Source organism: Sphaeramia orbicularis, chromosome 16 (genome assembly GCF_902148855.1).
Source record: "Sphaeramia orbicularis chromosome 16, fSphaOr1.1, whole genome shotgun sequence".
Taxonomy (NCBI): Eukaryota; Metazoa; Chordata; class Actinopteri; order Kurtiformes; family Apogonidae; genus Sphaeramia; species Sphaeramia orbicularis.
In genome coordinates this window covers 9540797-9562349 of record NC_043972.1, presented here as the reverse complement: position 1 = coordinate 9562349, position 21553 = coordinate 9540797, and the positions used below count along the sequence as shown (strand labels likewise).

The following is a 21553-nucleotide window of genomic DNA, read 5'->3' as shown; positions in this document are numbered from 1 at the left end:
ATTATATAGAATAGAATAGAATAGAATAGAATAGAATAGAATAGAATAGAATAGAATAGAATAGAATGTCTTTATTGTCATTGTACAGGTACAATGAAATTTAAAAAGTGCAATCGTCCTAGGTGTTGTAAAAAAGTATAGATAATGTATATAAAAGAGTACAAAAACTAATATATAAAAGAAAAACCCTGACGGCACAAATATCTAAAAAAAAAAAAAAAAAAAGTGTAACTAGAAGTATAAAAGACACATAAAACATCATCATATACTCTGGACAACATTCAGTATTGGTCAGTCTTCATGTTGGTCTGACAGTTTTAGAAATACTTAGCCAATGAAAAGTGTTAAAATCGGCTTGCGGCTACATCTCTTAACTCCAGTCATTTATTTAGAATATACATAGTTTTTCCAGTTTCCTGAAAAATAACCATTTTGGATGTAAGAGGTTTCCACCTGATGGCGATGATATATAAAACTTGCTACAAAAGTACAAATAAAAGCAATTAAATAGCGTCTCAATTGAAATCAATAGGCAAAAATTAAAAAAAAAAACATAAATGTCCCTTTTAGTGGCCACCATAGATGTATTCAGTTGGTTGCAGTCTGCAGCTTTACCACCAGATGTCACTATATATTACACATTGCTCCTTTAAAGACCCTGATCATTCATGTTTTAAGACACACAGTCTTTCTATTGGATATAACAGAATAGCCTTTATTGTCACTGTGTGTACTATGAAATTAGGAGAGTCAGTGCAACATTATGAAAAAAAAAAAAACAGTCAGAAAATAAGAATACAGCAATACAATTACAAAAAATAAATAAGAAAACAGAATCTGCATTTTTTAAAAAGTAGAATAAAATAAAAATAGATATAAAATATGAATAGACACTATATTAACAGTTGAACATTGAATAAATATTGCATTGTTGTTGCAAGAACAGTAGATTATTGGGCGACTTATTGCTCATAATTCACATTTTGCTGGGTTATTGCTAAGGGTGTAACAGTACAGAAACATTTCGGTTCGGTACGTTTTCAGTACAGTGAAGGAGACCAATGTTATTTTTAAAAACTTGACTGATCACCGGTCTTGAAACAGTGCTGGCATACCGCTCTTGTTTTGTCGACTTGTCTCTCTCCATTGACAAAACTGACAGGGAATCCGAAATCCTCCCAAATTGGAGACTTTAGAGAAGGCAGAAGGTCTTCCAACTCTGTCTTTGTACCAGTGACACTGCTCTGAGCTGCCATACTGGTTCACCTTCTGAATGTCAATGGTGTATTTACCGCTTAGACGACTAGGATATCAAATAATGCACATGGGTTCTGCTTTTGTCCACCCTGCTCATACTGTATGCGCTCCACTTCAAGGTTTGTGTGGAAACTTAAGGCGAGTGTTTGCATTCTTCACATAGTCCACATGTATTCATTCGGTACACCTCCGTATTGTATTGAAGGCCCCGAATTGAAATGCTTTGGAACAAACGAGTGCACACCAAGGTTCTAATAGTTTTGGATTTTTCATTATAGTTTAGTTTTATTTGGTTTTGACTTTTTTTCCCTTTAATTCAGTTAGTATTAATTCGTTTTTAGAGCAGGTTTGCTAGTTTTTATTAGTTTTCATTTTTTTCTAAATGCTTACGGGGTGGGGAAGCAAAATTTACAATGAACATTTAGTTGGTTTTTCTCAGCAGGCACTACGTCAATTGTTTTGAAACCAAACATATATTGATGTCATAATCATACCTAACACTATTATCCATACCTGTTCAGAAACTTTTGCCCATATGAGTAATCAGGAAAGCAAACGTCAAAGAGTGTGTGATTTGCTGAATGCACTCATCACACCAAAGGAGATTTCAAAAATAGTTGGAGTGTCCATAAAGACTGTTTATAATGGAAAGAAGAGAATGACTATGAGCAAAACTATTACCAGAAAGTCTGGAAGATACTATTAAAGAAGAATGGGAGAAGTTGTCACCCGAATATTTGAGGAACACTTGCGCAAGTTTCAGGAAGCGTGTGAAGGCAGTTATTGAGAAAGAAGGAGGACACATAGAATAAAAACATTTTCTATTATGTAAATTTTCTTGTGGCAAATAAATTCTTATGACTTTCAATAAACTCATTGGTCATACACTGTCTTTCAATCCCTGCCTCAAAATATTGTAAATTTTGCTTCCCCACCCTGTAGTTTTAGTTTAGTTTCAGTATTAATTTTAGTTTTGTCGTATCTTTTCTCTTCCTCGCCGTCGTATTCACATAAATCCCAGACAGGACTCTGCTGCTTTCTCCCAACTTTAGTCTCCATGTTTCCAGGTAGAGTGGGGACCAGAAGACGACTGGAAACGACAAGTGACGAGAAGTGACGGACCGTGAAGTACCATATGGTGTCGCTAGCTAAAACTGCTAGAGCGAAATAAATCACTTTTGTATCATTCCGACATTTACAAAGATGAAAACGAAGGGAATTTTATCCATAATTTTTATTCGTTTTAGTTAGTTTTGTAAGCACACAATACAGTTTCAGTTAGTTATCTTTTTTTTTTCTTTTAATTACAGTTTTTATTTCAGTTCACGAAAATGTTTTTTCAATTCTAGTTTTTGTCATTTCGTTAGTTTTCGCTAACGATAATAACCTTGGTGCACACATTGAGGGAAGTGAATCACCTCCCATTGACAGAATAAGCAGAGGCCTGAGGTTTCATTTCAGAGCCACGAAGAGGATGATTGAAGTGTCAACAGATAAAGTCAACATCTGTTTGTTTTTAGCAGCTGGCAACATCATAAACCAGCCTTTGGTCTTTGTTTAGAGTCACAGAAACCTTAAAATTTTAAAGCATTAAACAAAACCGTGCTTGTTTGGAGATGCTTAACACTGTAATTGCAGATTATTCTGTAACTCGGGGAGCGTGGTTGGATATGTACAGTAAATAGATCCTCTTTCAGGAATAGCAGGGGGGGACTCTGGTTTGGGGAAGGATTTATTTTTCTGTGCTGACTCCAGTGGTCCGGAGCCAGGCTAAATATCTGGCCCTATCTCTTCCAAAAACACAGATACATAATTCAGGGCTGTGATGTCATGTTGATGTGTTAAACCTGGTCTTATTCAGCGACGGATCACAGCGAGGGGTGTTTGGATTGGAAACACCGCGGCGTTCACTGTTCCATATTGTCACTCGTTTAGTTTGAACGCATCGATCTTATCTTTGAAACTGGAATGAGATTAGAGTCCTGCACCGTGCCCCCCTCTCAGAGCTTGGACCTCATGTGTTTATTTACTTCAGTGTTTTATACCTTCGGAAATTTTGCTCTGCTGCTGGTGAATAATGAAATAGAGACTTCTGCCGGCCGACAATGTTTTATTTCTTTGCAAACAAAAGGTCAGTTCTGCACACGAGCGGCGATTGTGAAGAAAAGACAAAGAGCTTCTCACAAGATCCACCTTTTTATAGGGTGCATCGCATTTGCAAGCGACACCTCCAGTCTCCTCAAAGGGCCTTTGGATTGAATGATGAGGCCAAAGTTTTAACAATCGGTCACCTTTTGTTACCTTGCAAGAAAATTTACACACACAGTAGGATGATTTGGGTAAAGATATGGGAAAATTAGCATGCAGTGGGGGAAGGGTATTCAGGAAAGGATATGGGAACAAAGAAGGGAATTAGATAAAGACGCTAAAATTCCATTACACCGTGCACATGCAGTGATGTACGCGTGTCTGTTTCGTCCGTTCGTAGCCGCGCACACACATGGGCCTGGTTAGGTCTTCATCTGAACCCAGAGAGGCCGGCATCCAGAGGCACCGAGGCCTGGGTCTGGGCGCCCTCCAGCTGGAAACACAACGCCACGACTCTAATAACCGGGTGGCTTCTCAACTACAGGGAACAGCCATGCTTTCCCCCCCCGAAGGAGCCAGATCTGCGGAAAATGAATAATTATGGGCTCAGAGATTGAACGAATGATTACAGCCTGACGGTCTTTTTAAGTAATATTCACGTTTGGTTTTCTAAGAAACTAAACATGAGCTAAATGCACCAGATTGACTCATCATCAATAAGCCGTAGTCTGGAGGCGTTTTTTTTTCATCTGCTATTAAAAATACCGCTCGGATGAATCGCGGCGGTTAGTGATGCAATGGGGGGTTTGATCATGAAGCAGCGTCCTAATCTGCTTCTGTTATTTCACAACCTTTTATTACCCAAACACACCTACACCTCCTGATTAAAGTGTTAAAGACTGAACCACTATAGAACACTTAATGCTGCTAATGCGTTTCTGCTGCTGTGTGCAGATTCCCCAGCGCTTGAAAGTATTAATGTTAAACTAAAGGGCTGTGGTGGATGTGAAAAGTAGTAATTAACACAGAAACGGCGCTTTAGTCACACTGAAACCATACAGAGGCCTTTTTGTTCTAAAGCCACAGTGTCATGTTTTATTATGGCGTACAGTTTTTTATTTGTGTCTTCTCTGAGGAGACACTAATCCACCTTAACCCCTTTTCATCCCCAGAGGGTTCACTAAATCATCTTCCTTTGTCTTTGTCGTAGTACTTTGTTTACCACAGTTTCACAGCTTTTGTTGTAGAGTTTCTCAACTTGTCTAGGATATAAACTGTTGAATCCCACTTATCTCACTTGATTATCAAATATCTGTCAGAGCATGCATTTAATAGGAAACGTCCAAAGCCTCAGATTAATACAGGTGTAGTGTTTTAGTGAGTATTTATACTGGATAGACTCAAAATAAACTGGAACCCTAAGTATATGTGCAAATGAGGACTATGGCTCCGTTCAGACTGCAGGTAAATGTGGCCAAAATCCAATTTTTTTCACCTATATGTGACCTCTATCCAATCTGTTAAAGACAGTTTGAACAGCACTAATCCAACCCAGGCCACTTTCATATGTGGTCCTAAATCTAATACGTATCTGATATTTTGCAATGAAACTTCAGTCTGAATGGCCAGGTCGCATTTATCCAACCTTTACGTTATTGAAATGTGACAAACATCACAATTCTGCATCCCAAAAGGAGGAGCGGCAGGAAAACATATTTACTTCTGTAAACGCAGTGTGTGTCTGTGTGAAAACATATTATATCAGGACCTCTTTCGCACATGTGGGTCACTTCAGGGCCGCATTCAGTTCAGACTCAAAACTGATAGGAGTTGCATATAATGTGTTATATGAACGAGTACACAAAAAAATCTGATTTCACTCAAAAATCCGAAATGTGCATTAAGACCTGCTGTCTGAACGTAGCCTGAGTGTCCTAAGTAAAAGCACTACCACCAAAAAGTATGGCTAATTTACATTACAAACATGGTATTTAAAGGGTTAAAAAATGACAGTTATTGAGTATTTGGCACTTTTGGTTCAAGGTAATGTAATACAAAAGAAAATTAAATAATAATAAAGAAATAAATTAATAATAATAAAATATTAAATTAACCCTGTAAAACCTTACCCATCAAAAATTGGCCACAAAATTCCAATTTTTCAAACTGAGATGTTTATTTGAATTTTTATAACAAATCATGTCACATATCATCACGTATCATTTTGTTTATTGTATATTTTTGTATCACAGTTGATGCATTGGGTGTTTTTATAAAGCACCTTATATACCTGATGTGTCAAATTTGATTTGACACAATTTAATTGTACTATAAATAGTCATTTATCAAGTAACTATGCTTTGTTTCAGTTCATGAAGTACTTATTTAAAAATAAATAAATAAATAATAATAATAATAATAATAACAATATGAATGTTCTTAACATAACTTTTAGAAAATTACCAAAGACTTTCCTGCAAAAAGAGTGTGGATGTTTTAACTATAGCGGCCATATTGAAAAGGGAAAAAAAAAAAAAAGTCCTTCCACTGGCTGCAGTGGGATGATACTCCACCAGGGGGCAGAAAACACGTATCAGGTCATATACAGCAGGTTTTTATGGAAAGTATTGATCTTGTTGGTTAGATAGAGGTCTCAGAACCTGGTGTAGCAAATATGATACAAATGGTTTTATAGGGTTAAAAACAAACTATGAAATAAATGTTGACATTACTATGATGCTTTGGGTGATACTGGAGGGTTAAAGGTGTTTCTGAATGTAAAAACTACAGGATGGACAGAGTAACTGGTGGAGGAGAGAAAAGGCAGAATGTGTCTTTGTCTTTACTGACGGTGTGGGGATTTGAGAAATAATGTGTGGTGAGAGACGTCGAACCCTCCGGAGGGACGGTGGGGGCTGGGGGGTTTATTAAGGCCCGAGCCTCGGAGCTCCACTGGGACAGAGGCTAACAGACATCCTGTGTGCACACAAACACACACACACACACACACACATAAGCAGCAGGTCAGACAGCTGTGTTTGGACAGAGCAGCCTTGTCTGTGACCTCCTTAGCCCAGGCCCTCTCCAGCTAAAAGAAGCGCTTCATACCATCTCCACGGCTTCTGGACACGTCCACAGCTTCCACCTACTGAATATGAGCAGATTCACATTTCATCAAGTCCCACATGAAGTCAGATATTTCCTGTAGAGGCCGGATCGCCCGTTAACTCCGCTACCCAGACAGAACACCGAACGTCTGAGCGATTCGCCACACGGGAAAAGGCCTGTCCACTCATGTCTCACTCGCATTTTTTTTTACACGATCAAACATTAATAATAACGTCAGAAGCGTTTATGTCTGCTCTGTTCGACAGGATCGGCCATAAACGGGTGAGAGTGAATCCCTAGAAAACAATAGGTTTGAGGATTTTACTTTCATTTCGAATCCTATTATTGTGTCAAGTCATAAATCACTGAAAAATAAAACTTTGGGGAACAAAAGAGCTCTGTTTTGTTGTGGTAGTTGTGGTCAAATAGCTTAAACAGCCACATCGGACGAAAGGTTAGTGTCTAAATGTGTCTTTTATTCTTACATCCAAGACACTGTCAATTCAACCCGAAACCCAAACATCTACTAGTGACCAAAAACATTCACTGATCTTCAAAGATCTACTAAGTCTATCAATACATGTAAAACTCCTTAATCCTAGTGGCAGGTACCAGTGATTTCCCATCAGCCCCTTCTTTACGACCTCAGCACTCCCTGAACAGACAGAGGTGTTGACAAAGCACAGGACGAACACTTGGAAACAGATCACAGCCAAATCTGGACCGACTCAGAGTTTTACTCAGAACAGACACAAGTGATGGAACCACTGTTTAACTGGTGTAGATAAGTCTGAGGTTCTGATCTGGCATCATAAACAACCAGCAGTGGTGGCGCTGTGTCCAGCATCGTCTTCATCATCGTCTTCGTCACCATCATCTTCATCACATCATTTTTGTCACGTCATCTTTGTCACGTCGTCTTCTTCACGTCATCTTCCTCACCATCGTTGATTACAGATATCAAAATAGTTACTGTTGAAAACTGATAGGAAGTCATATGGACATTAATTTGGGTCCATGACCTTTGACCTTAAGTGACCTTGAAGGGTCAAACTCAAGGTCACCAATATCTACATTTCAACAATCTCCTTCTCCAAAACTACCTGTCAGATTAATATAAATCTTTTTATTTAACTTCCTTGGGACAATATCTGCAATGTTTGTTCACAGTTTTCAGAGGTTTTTTTTTTTCTACAAATATTTTGAGCTATTAAAAATGTTGTTTTACTTCTAATGGTCCATATTTTGCTGGTTTATAACATGTCAGTGGTTACAGATATCAATCTAGTTCCTACTGATCACTGATAGAAGTCATATATGAGCTTTGATTGAATTAGTTGAGTTCTCCAGTGAAAGTACCACCCACTTCTATAGTTAGATTGATCTCCTGCATCCAGACCACAGGACTGGAACATAGAACAGAACCTGACAACCTCACACATTCAGCTTGTTACTGATTATTGACAGAACTTGACGCTGACATACAGGGACATTGGTCCTTTTTTAAACACTCGTCTTACAGTAGTAACAGAGTAATAACTGTTTTTAGAAAATAAGAGTCATGTTATATGTGTTGCGTTGCCTCCATCATCCCTTCAGGATTGAATTTCATTTTGACATTTTCCACAATTACTTTCTCTTTTTTAATTTTTCTTTACACCAACAGATTCCACTCATGTTAGAGGGACAGGGAAGTGTTAAGATGGACAATTAAATGAAAACTGAAGAAAAATGTACTCTTTCAACAAAATCTATCATTAACTGAACATAAATCCAGTGTGTCCATCCAATGTCATTGATCCAACTCCATGGGTTTTACTGGTGAATCAGTGTTGTAGAAGATGACGGTGTTTCCATGGTAACTATGGAACCTCTGAACGTCCAAATGGGTCATATCTGATGACCATGAAAAGATGAATAACTGTATTTTACACCAATTTTTTACATATATTGACAGGATTAATGGATCAACAGGTATTAAACACTTTATATAAGTGAATGATTTTGGTCACCAGTGGATGTTTGAGTCTTCATGGGTTAATAATACAACTTAAAAAAAACGATCCATAACATAAATTCTACTCATTATCTCTTCTTCTGTATATCAGATTCTTTGTGGCTGTTTATCACCATATTGCAGGTATTCGTGGTGTATTTTGTGCACTTTCCCTCTGACTTTTCCAGATGAATGTACCTCTGGCAGCGCTGTCGGGGATCGGGCCTGTGTTTTTCTTCTTCTGGGTGTGCCCTGTCATGCTTAGCTTACTGCCCTTGATACTTCATCCCAGACACAAAAGCAAATCCCGCTCCTTTGTCCGGGCTATTTTTTTATTCGGCTGGCAAAGAGATGCTTTGAGGGATTTTGGCGTTCCATTCAGAAGGTCGTCAAGGAAAGACAACAGACTTTCGGGCGGAATAGGAACGACAAACATGAATGGCCTCCAAGTGGAGCTTTGTTCAATGCAAAGCACACACACACAAGCCTACACAATGTCAGAAACAACCCCCCCCTCATTTTTATGGGCTTGGGCCGAGGACCAGAGAGCAGTTTGTGGTGAAAAGATGCCTCTTTATTCTTGCACCACCGCGACCACAGATAGTGACTCTGCAGTTTAAGGGCAATGCATGAGTCACTTTAACATTAATGCTGAGAGAAACTGAGCTTTAATTTAACCCATAAACACCCAAATCATCCATAAAATGTACCTGTTGGTCCACTGATTCTATCAATACATCTAAATAAATGCGGTAAAGGGAATAAAACACATGAAAATACAATGACCACGACTGTCAGATAAAGACTGATCGGCTGAGAAACAGAAAATAAAGCAGTAAACTAGTAAATAAAAGTATGAATAAATCACAAAGGAAAAAAAACATGGAGTTTGATCAATGACAGTGGATGAAGACACTTGAATTTATGTTTGGTTATTCATATTTTTTGCTGAAAAAGTCACTTTTTCTTCAGTTTTGCTGGTTTTTGCATAATATGCTTTGAATCTACCCTGAATTTCTCCATGATTTTCACAGTAAAATACAAAATATGGGGGAAAATATTATAATGAATGGTGATTAATCACTTAGAAATGGTTCAATGTGGAGAAATATTTGATTCAGCTGGAAACTATGAACCGCAAAACTCTGCACTTTATAAAACACTAATGTTGAAGTATTGACACCAGTCCATTAACCCTCAAAAACCCAAACATCCACTGTCAACCTAAACCATCTACTGATGTAAATGTTTAATACCTGTTGATCCATTAATCCTGTCAATACATGAAAATAAATGAGGTAAAGGAAATAAAACACATGAAAATACAATGACTACGACAGATAAAGACTGATCAGCTCAGATATAGAAAATAAAGCAGTAAAGTAGTAAATGAAAGTATGAATAAATAAAGAAAAAAAACATGGAGTTTGATCAGTGACAGTGGATAGGGACACTTGGTTTTATGTTAAAATAATCATATTTTAGCTGAAAAAGTCACTTTTTCTTCAGTTTTCCTCGTTTTTGCAAAGTATACTTTGAATCTGCCCTGAATTTTTCCATGATTTTCACAGTAAACTACAAACTATGGAGGAAAATATTATAATAAATGGTGATAAATCACTTAAAAATGGTAAATGTGAAGAAACTTTCATTTCAGCTGGACACTATGAACCACAAAACTGCTGAATCTTCTCTGCACTTTAGAAAACATTAGTTTTTAAGTACTGACACCAGTCCATTAACCCTCAAAAACCCAAATATCCACCGTCAACCAAAACCATCTACTGATAAAAATATTTGATACCTGTTGATCCAGTCATCTTATCAATCCGTGTAAATAATTGGTGTAAAATACAGTTAGTCATCTTTTCATGGTCATCAGATATGACCCATTTGGATGTTCAGAGGCTCCGTAGTTACTGTGGAAACACCATCATCTTCTACAGCATTGATTCACCAGTAAAACCCATGGAGTTGGATCAATGACAGTGGATAAAATTAGCAAAAATGAAATAAAACACTTATGAAGTAATAAACAATGTGAAACAATGAGCAAAAAAAATGACAAAAAAATTAAGTAAAAACAATAGAATAAGCAACAAAATGAACAAAAACAGTCAAAGTAATGAATAAAATAATTAAAATGAACAAAAGCGAATGAGAAAGTTTACAAAATAATAAATAACATTGAGAAAATAAGCAATAAAAATGGAAAAAGTGGATGGACACACTGGGTTTATGTTCAGTTAATGATAGATTTTACTGAAAAAGTCACTTTTTCTTGAGCGGTCTCTGATTTTGGTATAATAATCATCAAATGTAATATCAGCATGATGGTTAAAGTACATGATCAGTCAATTAAATATAGGGGGAAAAACTGATTTTCATTGAAAAAACACAAAAAACAGAGGATAATATTATAAATAGTGGCGATAAATCACTTAAAAAAGGTTAAATGAAAGAAAAATTCTACCTCAAAACTAACACTGGGTCTTTATGGGTTAAACAAAGATCATGAATGAATATGAATAAAACTGTTGCTTATGTGAACATATCGTTTTCTGAAGACGCTCCACTTCCTTCTTCTGTTCTGCCTGAACTGGTTTGAACTTTCCTGCACCAAAATATACACGAGGGCGCCGGTGAAGGGCAGCGCCACATGCATCCTCCCCTGTCTCCGTCTCCGAAAGTCGCAACACAATGAAAACTTTATAGCTCCCTTCTTGGCCTCATTATTCCTCCTGCTTTAGTGGAGCTCTGTTTGATAGAAAACACATTTCTCTTCTCAACACCACTGCTGTGTTGGCAGTGAGTCAGCCGAGCTGTCAGCCTCTGTATGAGGCATCAGTGTCTCGCAGCGTTGCAGTGGAATGGTAAACAGAGGCGCCCTCTAATCAGGACGATAACTTTTACGACACCTGAACTCAGGTCGCTTCCCATCCTACGTTTTTCACCCACCGTCATCCTCCTGCTGCTGGACATTTAACCCTGTAAACCCTGACCCATCAAAACCTAGCCACAAAATTCACATTTTTTGGAACTGACATGTTTATTAGACCTTTTCGCAATGTTCATCCAATTTTTTTTTTTTTTTTTTTGCATTACAAAATATGGTTTGTTTACTTTACAAACATGGCATTTAAAGGGTTAAAAAAAAATATGACAACTATTGAGTATTTGGTACTTTTGTTCAGGTTCAAGGCAATGAAATACAAAAAGAAAAAAAATACCTCTGTAAAACCTGACCCATCAACAATTTGCCACAAAATTCTAGTTTTTTGGAATTTAGATGTTTATTCAGTTTTTTAAAGCAAATCATATCACATATCATTTTGTTTCTTAAATATTTCTGTTTCACATTTGATACTTTTGTTGTTTTTATAAAGCACGGTAAATACCTGCAGTATCAAATTTGATACACATGTTTTTAACACAATAAAGAATCAGTTATCAGTAACTATGCATTTTTTGTGCAGCCATAGATGGCTGGAGAGTCAGCTTGTGACCAAAGGGTTGCTGGTTCGAATCCCTGGACTGGCGAAGAGTTGTTGGCTGATGTGCCCTTGAGCAAGGCACTTAACCCCCCATTTGCTCCCTGGGTGCCTGATATGGCGAGCCCACTGCTCCTAACATACAGTGTGTGATGCATGATCTAGTGATGGATTAAAGGCAAAAGACACATTTGTGTTCGAACCCGTACTGTCAAAAAAAAATTTCTTCTTCTATTTTTTCAGTACATTAAGAACTTATTTAAAAAAAACATGAATATAACAATATTAATGTTGATCATAATGTGACTTTTTTTTTTAAAATAACCAAAGGTTTTCCTGAAAAAAGTGTGTGGACAATTTAACAACTGCGGCCATATTGAAAACGGCAAAAAAAACACACATAAAAAAGCCCATCCACTGGCTGCAGTGGGATGATAATCCACCAGGGGGCAGAAAACATGTATCAGATCATATACAACAGATTTTTACCCCGCCACCTGAAGAGGAGGCAAGGGATATTGATTTTGGTTTGGTTTGTTTCTTTGTTAACCGTTTAGCAGCAAAACTATTGGTTGAATTAATACCATATTGGGTTTATAGATTGCCAGTGACCCAGAACAGATGTGATTATATTTTGGGAAAAGTAGGTCAAAGTTCAAATTCTTTATGATTTTTAAAAATCCTCCCATTTACTTATAATGGGCAAAATATGTACGAGGGGCGGGGTTTGTTGTGCCTGCCACCACTTGTTAAGGAAAGTATTGATCTTGATTATATGCTAAAGGTGTCAGAACCTGGTGTAGCAAATATGATACAAACAGTTTTACAAGGTTAAACAGTTTAGCAGCAACTGCAACAAGTGGGAAACAGCTTTAGTGACTCATACGATAACAAATGACGAAGCATCTTATGAGGTATGAGCTGCGTTTAAGAACAAGAAAGAAAGAAAGAAAGAAAGAAAGAAAGAAAGAAAGAAAGAAAGAAAGAAAGAAAGAAAGAAAGAAAGAAAGAAAGAAAGGGAAAGTTCCACATGAAGTAAAGGAAATAAGTCAAACGATGAAAAGCACAGCACCCGTTTCCCTGTCGCCTCTCGTTGTCGTCGGTTAACTGACATGGCTGCAGGTGTTGGACTCGTTCTGTTTTCTTGGCCTTTCCCCAATTTCCTCTCTTACTCACTGTAACATGAGCTCTGGTGTTTTTTAGTTTCAAACCTCACCCTTTCTTCCCTTTGTGTCTCTTTAAGAAGTGGCAACAGTTCCACTGCTTATCTAACCAGAGTCTCATCGATCCTCAGTGCATTAGTAATAAATGCATAAGGATAAAGATAAGGACCGGATGAGGAATGGAATCTGTCAGGTTTTCAGCTCCTGGAACCAGCTTCAGTCTGAGCTCCATCTACAAACACTGATTCCTCTGACTGATTTTAAAGAGGACTATGTTTTTCCTGTGTTTGCAAATACTTTTACTATTGTAAAACTGTAAAGATGTGACTTTCACTGCTGTCTTGGCCACGTCTTCCTTGAAAAAGAGATCCTACATGTCAATGGGACCAACCTGGTTAAATAAAATAAAAAATAATGCAGGAACACCTGTTAAATCTACTGGAGTTTTTCTACTTCTAACGTCTCTGAGGTCAAATCCTGATTATGTAAAGAATGTAAAGATATGGAAACAGACTACAATGACACCACATTTGCAGGATGTCAAGAAGAAATGATTAAATGTTGAGAAATATTAATTACAGCTGGAATCACAAAACTGCTGAAACTTCTCTGCACTTTATAAAACACTAATGTTTAAGTATTGACAGCAGTCCATTAACCCTCAAAAACCTAAACATCCACCGCTGACCAAAACCATCTACTGATCTAAACTGTTTAATACCTGTTGATCCACTAATTCTATCAATACAAGTAAGTAATATGTGTAAATACGGTTATTCATCTTTTCATGCTTATCAGATATGTATGTATATATGTATCTGTTTTGTTTTAATAGTTTGTAAATGTAACTATTTTCATAATTTAATGTTATTTTTTTGCACTAAAAGAAACAAAACAAATGGAGTTGTCATTATTTATAGGTTATCATGCTATTATTTTACTAATCTGACCCATTTGAGATTCTGTTGGGTTGAATGTGGAACCTGAACTGAAATGAGTTTGACAGCTCTGCATTAAAGAACCAAACAGCCAGTGGTGACCAAAAGCATCTACTGATCTAAAATGTGTAATAACTTCTGATCCGCTAATCCTATCAATACGTTGAAATAATTGGTGTAAAATACAGTTTGTCATCTTTTCATGGTCATCAGATATGACCCATTTGGACGTTCAGAGGCTCCATAGTTACCATGGAAACACCGTCATCTTCTACAACATTGATTCACCAGTAAAACCCATGGAGTTGGATCAATGACAGTGGATGGACACACACAGTTAATGATATATTTTACTGAAAAAGTCACTTTTTCTTCAGTTTTCCTGCTTTTGGTCTAATGAACTTTGAATCTACCTTGAATTTTGATATGATTTTGACAGTAAAATACAAAATATGGAGAGTAATATTATAATAAATGGTGATAAATCACTTAGAAACCGCCAGTAAAACCCATTGAGTTTGATCAATGACAGTGGATGGAGACTCTAGTTTTTACATTCAGTTAATGATATACAGTATTTTACTGAAAAAGTCACTTCTTATTAAACTTTCTCTGTTTTTGATATATAACCCTAAAATGTAATACCAGCATGATGATTAAAAAACATGATCAGTCAGTTAAATACAAGAAAATACCTGATTTTCACTGAAAAATATGCTAAAAAACAATGCAGACAGACCTGTTATATTTGCAGTTTATTTACTTTTGACTGCTCTGAGGCCGAATCCTGATCATATAAAGAATGTTAAATATGGAAACCGACTACAATGAGGCCGCGTTTGCAGGGTGTTGAGTAGAAACGCTGGAAAAGCCTCCATTCTGAGGACATTCTTCTTTTTCTAAAGACTGAAAACCCGTCTTTCATCTCGGCAATAGAGCGGCAGCAGCGGGCTCTCTGCAAGCATGCTGTAAATTCCTGAACAAAAGGTCCATCTGCTGAAAGGCATGGGAACTTGGGATTCCTCTTTGTCGCTGCTAAATCTAATTTACAGACTTATAACGCTGAGCTTATTTTTGCTGCTTGTTGTTTTTGCGGGAGCTTATTGGTACAAGCTGCCGTGTCGCTGTATTGATGACCGCGGCGTGTGATAGGTGGTCTGAGGAACATCTTGTTAAAATTGGCTGCTGCTGCTTTACTGGGAGTGCTGGGTGGGCTCCGGGTTCTGCTGCTTCATATATAATGTGTTTTGTGATTCTGCTCCTTTGTACAGGTTTGACCTCCTGCGTCGGGGCTCATTGTGAGGTTCTGTCATAAAGTCAGAGGAGCAGGTGTTGAGTTGTGTTCGCTATTATCACTTTAAACTTTACTCCTGATAAAAGTGGGCATATTTAACCCTTTAGACGCTTGAGGTTGCTTTTTTTTTTTTAAATTCAATTCTGATTTAAAAAAAAAAAAAAAAAACACACGTCTATTGCTGCATTCCAGGCCGTTTTTTGAGCCCGTAAGTCACGACTTCAAACCAGGACTCGCGACTTTGTAACGTTCCAGGCAAGTCACGCCAAACTGCCTGAGCGCTAGGAATTGTGGTAGCTAGCTATAAACAAACCAGCATGGTGGATCGTACATTATGCTCAAATATAATCATTTCTATCGCCAAAGGTGCTTGTTCTTTGCTTATTTGAGGGAAACAGAGGAGGAAAAACAGCGCATAAGGCAAGAGAAGCTGTTCTATCTTTTATATTATGGGGTAGTAAACTTTACTAAACCAGCTCAGGACCACGCCTTTAACCCTTTCATGCACAGTGGTCGCTACAGTGGAGAGCTGTTCAAAGGTGTTTTCTTGTATAATCATGGATTTTGTCGTTTTTGTTCCATATCAACCAACACAGTGGACGCTCATGCATCATCCCATACACTGCAGTTCATACCATTACTGTAACTTTGCTGTTCTAGATAAACCTGATCTGCAGTAACATGTTTGAACATAAAAAAAAAAAATACTAATTCCTAATTTTAAACAAAAGTTGGGTTTTTTTGCATGTCATCTTCATGAAGTGATTAATAACTGGTATTAGAGTATGTTAAAATGTGAGAAAACATCAGATTAGCAGCTTTAAAAATGTTTTTATTTCATAGTTCTTACACAGTATATCAGTAAATGAATGTTTCTTTACTTTTAAAATTAAACGCTTGATGTCCAGATGAGTGGACGTTTTTGTAACTCTGTGAAAAATAGGTTCATAAAAAAAAATTCAATCGCATTGTTTTTTTTGTTTTTTGTTTTCATGCCAAAAGAAGAATAAACACACTCAGGAAAAAAAAATCTTGATTATGGTTCTCATAATTCATACATGAAAGGGTTAAACTGGATTTTCTTCTTCACTTTGAATAGAAACATGCCCTGAAATGGTGTTAGGATTGAAGGGGCACATGTCCGCCATCTAGTGGTGGGAGGTGGTAACAAGATTTGGTAACTATCTGGAGCTACGGTCTGTTCCAGTCAGTTATGTAGTTTGTCACAGTAATAACTAGGAAAGCACTCGGAGTACGCAGACTGCACTCGGAGTACGCAGACTTCCGCCAAGGCAGATCCCCCCCACCCCCCCGATCACCACCAAAATGTAATCATTTGTTCCTTTTGCCAGTATCAACATTTGCTGAAAATTTCATCAAAATCTGTCCATAATTTTTTGAGTTATCTTACTAACAGACAAACAAACAAACCCAGATGAAAACATAACCGTCTTGGCGGAGGTAATAATGATAATAATTAGAAAAGCACTTGGAGAGCATAGACCTCTACCAAGGCAGATCAGCCCCCCTCCCCTTCAATCACCACCAAAATGTTTGCATTTTTTTCTTGTGCCAGTATCAACATTTCCTGAAAATTTCATCTAAATCCGTTCGTAACTTTTTGAGTTATCTTGCTAACAGACAGACAGACAAACAAACAACCAACCCCCCCCCAATCACCACCAAAATGTAACCTTTTGTTGCTTGTGTCAGTATCAACATTTCCTGAAAATTTCATGAAAATCCATCCATAACTTTTTGAGTTATCTTGCTAACAGTCAAACAGAAGGACAGACAAACCCTGATGACAACATAACCTCCGCCGTTACACTTGGCAGAGGTAATAATAATAATAATAATAATAATAATAATAATAATAATAATAATAATAATAATAATAATAATACATCGGTTTTATCTAGCACTTTTCTAGGTACTCAAAGACGCTTTACAATAAGCAGCCAAGGAACAAACACATAACAAAAGGGCTAATACAGTTATATACAGTATTGTGACTTTGGCGCTTAAAGGGTTAACTTTTTATTTCACGTTTAGATGCAACTGGGTATATTTACTTAACTGTCCAAACAGGCTCAAATCCACCCCCCTTCATGTTGTTCCGCGTTGTGCACCGCGCCTCGGGGCAGATTAACTGTGGAAACAGAAGCTCGTACCTGCAAAACCACAGCAGACAAGTTCACGGAATGACTCCTGAGGTCCAAAATAAGGATTAGACTTCCCATGGTTCCCTGCATATCACAGACAAAAAAATAGCGTTTCCCTATGGAAATCTTTAGAATGTATTCCCAGATTTTGATTAACAGTGTTGGAAAAAAAAAAAAAAGAAAAGTTTTTCCCACCGCTCCTCCTCCTAGGACACAGAATTGTGACGTTTGTCGCATTTCAATGACGTAAAGGTCGGATAAATGCGACCTGGCCGTTCAGTCTGAAGTCGCATGTGCAAAAGCTTCATGGTTGACACTGCCCACCCTTCACGTGGACTTTTTACATTTGTCCCATCAGGAAGGAGACTGCGGCACATTCAAGGACGGACCACCAGACACGGAAATAGTTTTTATACAGAGGCAGTTTGGCAAATCAAGTCTTTTTTTTTTTTTTTTAAATTAGTGATAATTAACATGACATTGTGGACAAAAAAACAACAAAAATACATAAACGATGGGGAAATCAAACAAATAAACAAAACAACAACAACAACAACAGAGTAATGACAAACAACAACAATGACAACATCATATCACACTGAAAAAGATAATTAATGTAAACAGCAACTAAACAATATGGATTAATTAGGGGCAATAGGGAAGAGGGGAGAATGAATGAAAGGGAGAAAGAGAGAGGGGAGAAAGAGGGTGAAAATAATAATTGTTGTAATGATACAAAAACATATAACGCAGGTGTCAAACATGCGGGGGCCCAGGGGCCAAATCTGGCCCGCCAAAGATTCCATTCCGGCCCTGCAGGATGAAAGTGCGAAAATGAACCTGAACAGTCCAGGTTGTCCAAATCATTGTGGTTCAGGTTCCACATACAGACCAATGTGATCTCCAGTGAAAATAACAACACAATAACCCATAAATAATGACAACTACAAATGTTCTTCGTGAAAAATTCTGTGGAAAAAATTTAAGTGAAAAAAACAACATTACACTGTGAAAATATTTACATTTACAAAACTATTTTTTCACAATAAAACACAAATAAGTACAAAAATAAAAACAAAGATGAACAACCCGAAATGTGTAATTTGAACAATATTCTGCCTGTTACTAAATGTTTTGTGCATTTATAGATCCACTGTGATCTGTAGTTGTGTTAATAATAACAGATGGAATATTGTAGAAATTGTTCAAATTTTAGTTCCAAACTCCAAAATGTTAACAATATTCTGCCTGTTACCAAATGTTTATGTAACATTGTGTGTGATGCACATGTATAAATAATAAGTCGAGGCATAATATTGTTAAATTGCACTAATTTTTCAAATGAAATTTCTGTTTTTTCAGGTTAGTCACATCTTTTTTGTAAAATGTAAATATTTTCATAATTTAATTGGGGTTTTTTTGTACTAAAACAAAAAGAAAAACTTGGATTTGTCATTATTTATAGGTTATTAAGTCATTATGTTACTGGTCTGGCCCGCTTGAGATCAAATTGCGCTAAATATGGCCCCTGAACCAAATGAGTTTGACACCTCTGATATAAAATAATAATAATAATAATAATAATAATAATAATACCAGTAGCTTAATTTGCTAGTATTATTGTGGCGGCAGTGGCGCCAAATGAACTCTTGTTGAACTTTGAAGCCCTGGAATGCACTCTTAAATGGTACTTTACTGCTGTGCACTTTAGAAAATAATAATTTTAGTTATTTATTGGTAACTTTTTAAAGAAGGGGAGGGTATTTTTTTTATTGTTTTTTTTTTTTTTTTTTTTTTTTGTTATCAGTATTTTATAGTATTTACTAAATGCTGCTGACAATCAGGACCTGAATACAGTGTTTCGTTTCTGTGTATTTTATATGCTTAAATGACAAATACATTTGAATCTGAATCTGAAAATATCGGATACATATCGGATTTAGGACCACATATAAAAGCGACCTGGGTCAGATTTGTGCTGTTCAAACTGTCTTTAAAAGGTCAGATACAGGTCACATATGAGCCAAAAAATCAGATTTGGGCCACATTTGCCTTCAGTCTGAACGGAGCCTAAATGCAGCTGTTGTTTTCACAGATATGGAATGGACTGTCTGATCCAGTTTGAGGACTTCGCAAACGTTAACGCTTTCCGCCTGTTGAGCAAATATCGAAACAAGTACTGCACATTCAACGATGACATCCAAGGTAACGCACATACACACCGTCTGTGTCCTCTATGCTATAATTAACCCATAAAGACCCAGTGCTACTTTTACGGTACTTCCCAAATGAAATTTTCACTAGATCTAACCTTTCTTAAGTGATTTATCTCCATTTATTATAATATTATCCTCTGTATTTTGTGGTTTTTAAGTGAAAATCCTGTATTTTCCTTATTTAATTCACTGCTCTTGTAGATGTTCATAAAAGCTCAGATTAAAGTTGAGAGTTATTATATAAGAAACAGAAAACTGACGAAAAAGTGACTTTTTTTTTTTTTTTTTTTTTTTTGTAAATATATGAATAACTGAATGTAAAACAAACGTGTCCATCCACTGTCATCGATCAAACTCCATGGGTTTCATGTTTTTATTCATTTTGTCCATTTTTATTGCTTATTTTTTCCATGTTATTTATTAATTTGTGAACTTTCTTATTCACTTTTGTTTGTTTTAATTATTTTATTCATTACTTTGACTGTTTTTGTTCATTTTGTTGCTTATTTTATTCTTTTTACTTTATTTTAGTAATTTTTTGGCTTATTTTTTCACATTGTTTATTACTTCATAAGGGGTTTTTTTTAATTCATTTTTGTTAATTTTATCCACTGTCATTGTTTGAACTCCAGGGGTTTTACTGGTGAATCGATATTTCAAGTTTTTATGAATTTTGTCCATTTTATTGCTTATTTTGTAAGCTTTCTTTTTTGCTTTTGTTCATTTTGTTCATTTTAATTATTTTATTTTATTCATTACTTTGACTGTTTTTTTTTTTTCATTTTGTTGCTTATTTTATTGTTTTTACTTTATCTTAGTCATTTTTTGCTTATTTTTTCACATTGTTTATTTCTTAAGTTTTTGTTTTGTTTTGTTTTGTTTTTCATTTTTGGTAATTTTATCCGCTGTCATTGATCCAACACCATGGTTTTTACCGCTGAATCGATGTTTTAAGTTTAGGAATTTTGTCCATTTTATTGCTTATTTTGTAAACTGTTTTTGTTCATTCTGTTCATTTTAATTATTTTTATTTCATTCATTACTTTTTTGTTCATTTTGTTTCTTGTTTATTAATTTTTTTAACTTTATTTTAGTAAATGTTTTTGCTTTTTCACATTGTTAATTACTTCATAATTTTTTTTTTCTTAATTATTCATTTTTGTTAATTTTATCCACTGTCATTGATCCAACTCCATGGGTTTTACTGGTGAATCGATATTGTAGAAAATGAAGGTGTTTCCATGGTAACTACAAAGCCTCTGAATGTCCAAATGGGTCATATCTGATGACCACGAAAAGATGAATAACTGTATTTTACACCAATTATTTACATGTATTGACAGGATTAGTGGATCAGCAGGTATTAAACAGTTTAGATCAGTGGATGTTTTTGGACACCAGTGGATGTTTGGGTCTTCATGGGTTAATTATTCTGTACAGTACTCTTACTACTATTTAATGCAGTTACAACACAGAGACATCATGGTGTTCTGTCTTATATAACAAGCCCAATAAACAGGCTAAATATGGCAGTGTGGTTTGTAGATTGGGTAATTAAGCTCAAACATGTGGCTGGCACTGCCTGGATCTGTGAGGTAAACAGAAATCTGCACAGACCGGCACAGAGGAAAACACAAAGACGTGTTCATGTATCAATAAACTAATCATCGTTTAATTCCTGTCATAATATAATCTAACAGACTGGCTTCTGAACTGAATGATACGCCTTCAATTTATTGGCTCAGAGGCCCAGTATATGTGACCTATCAGCATATATCCCACCCACCGAGCCATACATAAGGAAAAAAGAGAGTTTTGGTTCTTTCAACGCCATAAA

The 21553-nt window shown here is 36.3% G+C and overlaps 1 protein-coding gene across 1 annotated transcript in view; it reads left to right on the top strand.

Moving 5' to 3' along the window:
• me1 (malic enzyme 1, NADP(+)-dependent, cytosolic) overlaps nt 1-21553 on the top strand; it is a 210428-nt gene that overhangs the window by 176102 nt on the left and 12773 nt on the right. The window contains exon 7 of the mRNA XM_030158231.1: nt 19596-19705. Coding sequence (XP_030014091.1) covers nt 19596-19705 — 110 coding nt within the window. The remainder of the gene's footprint in view (nt 1-19595; nt 19706-21553) is intronic.